The 8,297-nt window shown below is 43.0% G+C and overlaps 1 protein-coding gene across 25 annotated transcripts in view; it reads left to right on the forward strand.

Annotated features, from left to right (window-relative positions):
• The window catches only part of HPS5 (HPS5 biogenesis of lysosomal organelles complex 2 subunit 2), a 50,126-nt gene extending 42,497 nt beyond the window's left edge, over positions 1-7,629 (forward strand). For 8 of the 25 annotated variants that reach the window (XM_045371582.3, XM_065528413.2, XM_065528411.2 and 5 more), the window contains one exon: positions 1,378-2,646. In XM_045371582.3, coding sequence (XP_045227517.2) covers positions 1,378-1,438 — 61 coding nt within the window. In that variant the 3' untranslated portion in view covers positions 1,439-2,646. Of the gene's footprint in view, positions 1-1,377; positions 2,647-7,067 lie in introns of those variants that run through there. The other 17 variants (XM_074014090.1, XM_045371583.3, XM_074014088.1 and 14 more) reach the window with 4 other exon arrangements.
• The last annotated feature ends 668 nt before the right edge of the window (positions 7,630-8,297 follow it).

Here is an 8,297-nt window from a genome sequence, read left to right on the forward strand (position 1 = left end):
CAACATAGTGAAACCCTGTCTCTATTAAAAAAAAAATTCAAAAAAATTAACTGGACGTGGTGGCGGACACCTGTAAATCCCAGCTACTCGGGAAGCTGAGGCAGGAGAATTGCTTAACTCAGCAGGCGGAGATTGCAGTGAGCCAAGATCATGCCATTGCACTCCAGCCTGGGCAACGAGAATGAAACTCTGAAAAAAAAAAAAAATTACCAGGTACCTAATGTCTCAGTCTTTGTGTGTGTGTGTGTGTGTGTGTGTGTGTGTGTGTGTGTGTGTGTGTGTGTGGTATAATACACATAAAATTTATCATCTTAACAATTTTAAAATGTTCAGCTCAGTGGTATTAAGTATATTCACATTGTTTTGCATCCAGTCTCTAGAACTTTTTCATTTTGCAAAACTGAAACTCTACATCCATTAAACAGCAACTTACTTCCTCTACCTAGCCCCTGGCAACCACAGTTCTACTTTCTGTTTTTATTAATTTTACTATTCTAAATACCTCATCTCAGTGGAATTAATACATTTGTCCTTTTGTGACTGGCCTATTTCACTGAGTATATCATCCTAAAGGTTTATCCATGTTGTAGCATGTGTCAGAATTTCCTTTCTACTTAAGGCTGAATAATATTCTGTTGTATATATATGCCACCTTTTGTTTATCCATTCATCTGTTGACAGACACTTGAATTGCTTCCGCTTCCTGGGTATTGTGAATAACACTACTATGAATATGAGTATACAAATATGTCTTCCAGACACTACTTTCAGTTCTTTTGGGTATATACCTGAAAGTAGAATTCTGGAATCATATGATAATTCTATTTTTAATGTTTTGAGGAACCACCATACTGTTCTGTAGAGACTGCACCATTTTACTTTCCTGCTGGCAGTTCACGAGGGTTCCAGTTTCTCCATATGCTAGCCCTACACTTGTCATTTTCTGTTGTTGTTTTTTGTTAAATAGTAGCTATCCCAGTGGGTGTCAGGTACTACCTCATTGTGGTTTTGATTTGCATTTTTCTAGTGATTAGAGATGTTGAACATCTTTTCATATGCTTATTGACCATTTATATAATTGTCTTTGGAGAAATACTTATTCAAGTCCTTTGCCCATTTTGAATCGGGTTGGGTGTTTTTGTTGTTGTTGCTGTAAGAGTTCTCCGATATTCTGGACATTAATCCCTTATCAGATATATGATTTGCAAATATTTTCTTCCATTCTGTAGGTTGCCTTTTCACTCTGTGGATTGTGTCTTTTGATGCACAGAGTCAGTCAACTTTTTGAATCCTCTGAAACTCTGTAGTTTTTAAGTTTTCTGTGAAGAATGAACAATGACAACTAAATTTGCTTGTTTCTTTTATTTGGGATTTCAGGGCCCTGATACAAAGCATGCTTGAAAAATGTGATCGGTTTCTCTGGTCCCAGCAGGCCTAGTGGGAGAAGATTCAGCAGGATGTTATGACATTTTGAGAAAAGCTAAATCATGTTCCTGAACCTTCTGAATGCATTTGTTATTGAAGTAAAGACACCACCCCCAAATCCTGCCATCTTATTGGAGCCACTTTTGTCAGTGTCTGTACCCTTGGCATTGGCATCTGTGACTCTTTATCCATGACCTCAGTGTTTCTTAACCAAAGTTGTACTCAGCATTTCTTAACCAAAGTTGAATTTTGAAAAGAATCAGTCCTTGTTTGCTGGAATTAGAATGTTAATGTCCTAGTATTATTCCGAACTACAGTATCAATTGCTTGTTGCTAGTGGATTAGAGAGATTCTTTTCTTACTGTGGCTTCCATGTTGGGAGCAGAAGCTTTTCATCCTGGTCACATGAAGACAGATAGTATTATTGCCTGGAGTTGAATTATTTTTATATCTTGTCTGACACAGTATGGAAATTACTGAAATAAGACCTTGTATAATGGAATTAACAAACCCAAAATAAGTAGAACACTGAAGATTTGAATTTGATATTTAAGTAAAATGGGACTGGGTGCAGTGGCTCAGGCCTGTAATCCCAGCCCTTTGGAAGGTAAAGATGGGAGGATCACTTGAGGCCAGGAGTTCAAGACCAGCCTGGGCAACATAGTGAGAACTCATCTCTACAAAAAATAAAAAAATTAGCTGGGCATAGTACTTGCGGCCAGGAGGTCCAGGCTGCAATGAGATATGTTTGTGCCATTGCACTCCAGTCTGGGTGACAGAGAAAGACCCTGTCCGAAAAATAAATTAAATAAAATGTCTTCATATATAAATTAAGCTAATTTAAAATGTTTTTCCCTGTGTTTATTTAATATTTTCTAATCTGAACCTATATACAGCTGACTGATTCATTCTTAGAAATGTGTTATCTGTAATCTTTCCTAAACAGAGTAGCCCACAAGAATCATGCACTTTTAAAAATTATTTCTAAGAAGCCATAACAAAGCTGTGTACTAATAAAGACTGCAGCAAGCACTTGTATTATTTAAATTATGTAAGTAGATTGTCATTTGTCAGGCTCCTGTACATTTACATAGCATGTTATATTAATAATAAATGTAAAGTATGACTAAAGTTTTCATTTGAACAGAACGTAGGCAGAAGGTTTATTGTGAGCATTTTTGCTGAAAGATGTGGAGTAAGTAAAGTGTTGGATGCACTGAACAATTCAACTCTTTTTTTCATTTGTAACACAACCAGAGAATATGGACACAAATCACTGTTAAACTTACACATTACTCCTAGATATGATGTAACCATATGGATTAAAGAGATTGTCAGGGAAAGGAGAATTCTTAGAATTCTGGGAAGTAGTCTACGGCCATACCACCCTGAACGCACCCAATCTGGTCTGATCTCGGAAGCTAAGCAGGTCGGGCCTGGTTAGTACTTGGATGGGAGAATTCTGGGAAGTATGGAAAACCTTCCCACTAGCATAATTTGCCTTTTGGCTCTATTGGATTATGTTGAAATGTGCGTCTATACTGAGATAAGGGTGAGAGCCCCTGTCCACGGTCAGCACAGTGACTACAAGAAGGCCCAGAGGAAGTCCCATGGCAAGCAGACAGCGTGAACTGGCACAATTGTGCAATCATTTCCTCACAGACTTTCTCAAGGCACAGCAATTCTCATTTGATAAAGGGTATGGAGAGAAATTTCTAGTATAACAAACAAAACCAAATCTTGTCACTTGAATTTATTTTCCAAGGCAAACAAACAAAAATCACCTTCATGATATTTTGGGCTAGATGAAAAAAAAAAAAATCTTCAGTTAAACATTTAAACTTGCAGTCTATTTGGGTATTAGTTTTTAAATAGAACTTGTGTCTTTCTTTCACTTGCCTGAAAGTTCCAGGCAGATTGTGATTCATGGTTACCTCCCTTTCGCTTTTGTTTCCAGATCTGACCACTGTTTTACAGGGCAGCGTAGTGGCTGAGAGCTTGTGTTCTGAGGCTGACTGCCTTGGTTTGAATATCTGTGCTCTCTTTTGCTTCATGACCTTGGGAAGTTCCTTTGTTTCTCTAAGTTTTAGTGTTCTCATCTGTAAAATTGGGATGATAGTAGCTCTGATTCAGGGTATTTTGAGGATTAGATGAGATAATGAATAGCACAAAGAAAGAGTGAGGTGTTAGAGCTCCTCTTTAGTGAGAATTAAAGGAGATGGAAATGTAGGGCACAGTGCCTGTGACATAGCATATAGGTAATAATGTTAGCTCTTGTTAGAAAGGTTTGAGATGTCGTCGTTGGACCTGGTAGTTTTCAGACCCATAGACATTGGATTTACATGAGCCAGAGACAGTGGGAAGATGAAAATTGAAATTAATAATTTCCTTGCATGTGTTAAATTTGTGACTCCCCTGGTCAAGGCTCAAAACCTTGTAGTAGTCATCCTTGCCTCTTCCTCCTCCTCTATGCTCACTTCTAATTACTAGGTACATCCTCTCAATTCTGCCTTGCTGGTGTTTTTTTCCATTAGTCATTTTTTTCCCATTGTCTCTTGCCACCAGCCCATGTTCTCATTACTTCTTGCCTAGACTATTGCCACAGTCTTTTTTTTTTTTTTTTTTTTTTTTTTTTTTTTGGAGATGGAGTTTCACTCTTGTTACCCAGGCTGGAGTGCAATGGCGTCATCTCGGCTCACAGCAACCTCCGCCTCCTGGGTTCAAGCGATTCTCCTGCCTCAGCCTCTCGAGTAGCTGCGATTATAGGCATGTGCCACCACACCCAGCTAATTTATAATTATTATTTAAATTAATTATATATTAGCTGGGATTTCTCCATGTTGGTCAGACTGGTCTGGAACTCCCGACCTCAGGTGATCCGCTTCCCTTGGCCTTCTAAAGTGCTTGGATTACAGGTGTGAGACACTGCGCCTGGCCCATTACAGCAGTCTTAAGTGACCTTCCTCTCTTCACCTCTAACCACTGACATCCCGTTACTGCTACCAGTTCATCTCAGCACAATAAATGTAAACAATCTTAGATGTCACCCAGTCAGGTGGTTCACAAACCTGGCTACATATCAGAATCACCACAGGAGCTTGTTAGAAATACAATGGCTGGCCAGGCACGGTGGCTCACACTAGTAATCCCAGCACTTTGGGAGGCCAAGGCAGCAGATCATCTGAGGTCAGGAGTTCGAGACCAGCCTGACCGACATAGTGAAACCCCGTCTCTACTAAAAATACAAAAAAAAAAAAAAAAATTAACTGGGCATGGTGGTGGGTGCCTGTAGTCCCAGCTACTTGGGAGGATGAAGCAGGAGAATCACTTGAACCCAGGAGGTGGAGGTTGCAGTGAACTGAGATTGCACCACTGCTCTCCAGCCTGGGCCACACAGCGAGACTCTGTTAAAAAAAAAAAAAAAATTAGCTGGGCATGCTGGCACACACCTGTAGTCCCAGCTACTCAGGAGGCTGAGACGAGAATCGCTTGAACCTGGGAGGCAGAGGTTGCAGTGGGTTGAAATTGCACCACTGCAGTCCAGCCTGGGTGACAGAGTGAGAGTCCGTCTCAAAAAAACAAAACAAAACCAAACAATTGGTAGAGACCCTGCCCCAAACCTGAAATCTATAGATCAAGGGACTAATTAATTTTTATTTTTATTTTATTTTTGAGATGGAGGCTCACTCTGTCACCCAGGCTGGAATGCGATGATGTGATCTCGGCTCACTGCAACCTCCTGGTTTCAAGTGATTCTCCTGCCTCAGCCTACCGAGTAGCTGGGATTACAGGTGTTCGCCACCATGCCTGACTAATGTTTGTATTTTTAGTAGAGATGGGGTTTCACTGTGTTGGCCAGGCTGATCTCGAACTCCTGACCTCAACTGATCTGCCCACCTGGGCCTCCCAAAGTGCTGTGATTACAGGCGTGAGCCACTGTGCCCGGCCTCAACGGACTAATTTAACCTCCTTCAACTTGCCCTCCACCCCCACACTGTTCGGAGATTTAGATATTGAGTCATCCTTGTGTATAGATGCACCACAGCCCCTGAGAAAGAGTGTTTATCTTGCTGTCATGGGAAGTTACTTGCAGATGCGCTGCCAGAATCTTTGTCTTCTTGGGGCCCAGTCATGCCACTTCCCAGTCAGACACTTTCAGCGCCTCCCCTCTGTTTTCAGAGTACAGCCCACGCCCTTGGGCTTGGCATTTAAGGCCCTCTGTGATCTATTTTCAAACTTTTTCTCAGTTTCAGAGTCCAAGTTTATCCCTTGTCCTGGGTCCTCCATTCCTCATGTACGTTCTGCACTTTGCACTTTTTGCATATGTTCCTATTCAACCCTGGTGTGGCTTTTCACCCATTGCCCACCTGCTGAAATGTCCTCAGGATTCTGTCCGCCTCACACGGATGCGAGGGCCATATAATTGTCAGAACCCCAAGCTTATGAGGGCCCCCCACTTGGTTTAATGTTCTGCTTTCACTCTTTTGAAATTTTTAATAATCGATGGACAAGGGTCCCCACATTTTTTTTCCATTTTGGCTTCTCAACAAGTTCCCACATTTTTATTTTGCAGTAGTTCCTACAAATTAGGTAGGAGCTCCTGACTGCCACAGTAGATCTAGGGTAGTGCCTGAGACTGTCCATTTCTGGCAAGATCCCAGGCAATGCTGATGCCTCTGGTCCTTGGATCACACTTTGAGTAGCAAGGGTCAGTCTAAAGTATGGTAGAGCCAACAACTTGGAAGGAACCTGAAAGTACGGAGCGGAAGTCCCTGGCGGCTGAAATACTCATCACAAACTGTTAAGTGTGATGTAAGTTTGTATATTCCTTAACATTCTGTATTTTGGAGTATCTTTGTTAAAGCAAGTTAGCCTTACCCTACTAATGGAAGTGAAGGAGAGCAGGTCTCACCGGTCTGTCTGTCCTTTTCTAATTTTGGAAAAAGCCTATGAGGCGCGCAGTGGGAACTTGGCTCTGAGTGGGTCCAACACAAGCTCATGCTCTCTGGTTCGCTTCCTCCAGGGCTGGTGGGGACTGACTGGAATGGCCTTTCTGATCTGAGGGGTTGGAGACTGATTTTGAAAGAAGTCCTCTTAGACTTCTAGCCCAGACTGTGCAGTGCAGCCCAGCTTACCGGAGTTCTGCTTTGAAGTTTGGGGCCAAACCCCAACCAGCAGTAGAGTACTGGTCATTGTCCTCAGAACTTATCTCCATTGGGGACCTTGTGGGTTTGATTGGGCGTAAGATTCATGTATTCCTTGTATCCCCTAACCATAAAGGCCATCATATTACCCTCATTTTACCCCAACCTCTAACAAAGTACCTATGTTGTAAGAGAACAAAAAAAAGTTATTTCAAGCAAAAGATTATGTAGTGTGTTACAATCTTGTTGCTAGGAAAGTCACCATGTCCCTAAACCTATTAAAGCCCCATAGCATCCCTAAATTCCTTCAGTGTCTTACGGAGCACTGTGCTCTGGATCATGTTCCCCCTGGGAGTGACCTCTGTGTGGGACCACAAGGGTTATGGCAGGTTTCATTAGTCCATGGTGGTTTACATTTCTCTGTCTGTCCCAGTCGCCCTGCCTCTTTCCCCATCTTGGCTGCCCAGTATAGTTTCTTCTTGTCTCTTTTATTTTCAGTCTTAAGATCCAATCCATTCCTTTGTTCCTGAGTGAACTTGCTGTGTCCAGACCTTACTTTCAAAAAGCAAAGCTTTGCACTGTGTATCAGATGCAGCCTGTCAACTACTTCGGACCTGCTGGCCCCCTCCCCTTTCTCCAGCCACTGCTACAGCGATGAGTTCTACCACAGGCTTTGATTCATTTCATGCAGGTACAACCTGGTAGCACCTTGCTTTGGGTCTGCTCCGTGGACCTTCTACTTCCTACTCCAGGTGAACCCACTGGACACTCATGTGTGCATAGCCAAGAAATGCAGAAAAGTTAACAATGGTGGGGCCACCTTTGACCAAAGGGAGATGGAAGCCAATTGCTAGGTGCCTTTCATTTTGGACTCCTAATGGAGAGCACTGAGACACTTTTTACACGTTCCTCTGAAGGTCCCATTGGCATCATTATGTAGCTCTTCTGCATGGCCAGCTGTATAATGTGTCCCTGTATTGGCTTTGCTCCTCCCTGTTTTACTCCACTGTCTCACTCCTGCTCCCCAGGTTCATTCCCCAAATAAAATACCTGCACGCAAGACTTTGTTTCCGCTTTCTTTTCGGGAGAACCCTTGCTAAGAACTGTGGAAAGGTGGCGGAGGTGGGAAGTGGGTGCAGTGGGGAGAGTCTGCTATTCTTTGAGGTTTTGTCACCTAGACTTAGTCTGTTATCTAAGTTGAGGGTGTATTAGATAAGAAACAGTAGTTACGGCTGGATGCGGTGGCTGAAGCCTGTAATCCCAGCACTTTGGGAGGCTGAGACGGGTGGATCACGAGGTGAGGAGATCGAGACCATCCTGGCTAACACGGTGAAACCCCATCTCTACTAAAAAAAATACAAAAAACTAGCCGGGCGAGGTGGCGGGCGCCTGTAGTCCCAGCTACTCAGGAGGCTGAGGCAGGAGAATGGCATAAACCCGGGAGGCGGAGCTTGCAGTGAGCTGAGATCCGGCCACTGCACTCCAGCCCGGGCGACAGAGCAAGACTCTGTCTCAAAAAAAAAAAAAAAAAAAGAAACAGTAGTTACCCAGCCATCATGGCAGGCTGGGTCTTCTCTCTCCCCACACGACCTGCTTCCTTTTCCTCCCACTCTGATGTCCTCCCCATCTGTTCAGCAGAGCTCCCTGACCCTGTCTCCAGATGCAGCATGGCTTATGGCTTGGTATAGGAACTACTGAAGGATCCTCAACCTCTAGTTTCTAGGAAAG

The sequence above is a fragment of the Macaca fascicularis genome, chromosome 14, assembly GCF_037993035.2.
Source record: "Macaca fascicularis isolate 582-1 chromosome 14, T2T-MFA8v1.1".
Lineage (NCBI taxonomy): Eukaryota > Metazoa > Chordata > Mammalia > Primates > Cercopithecidae > Macaca > Macaca fascicularis.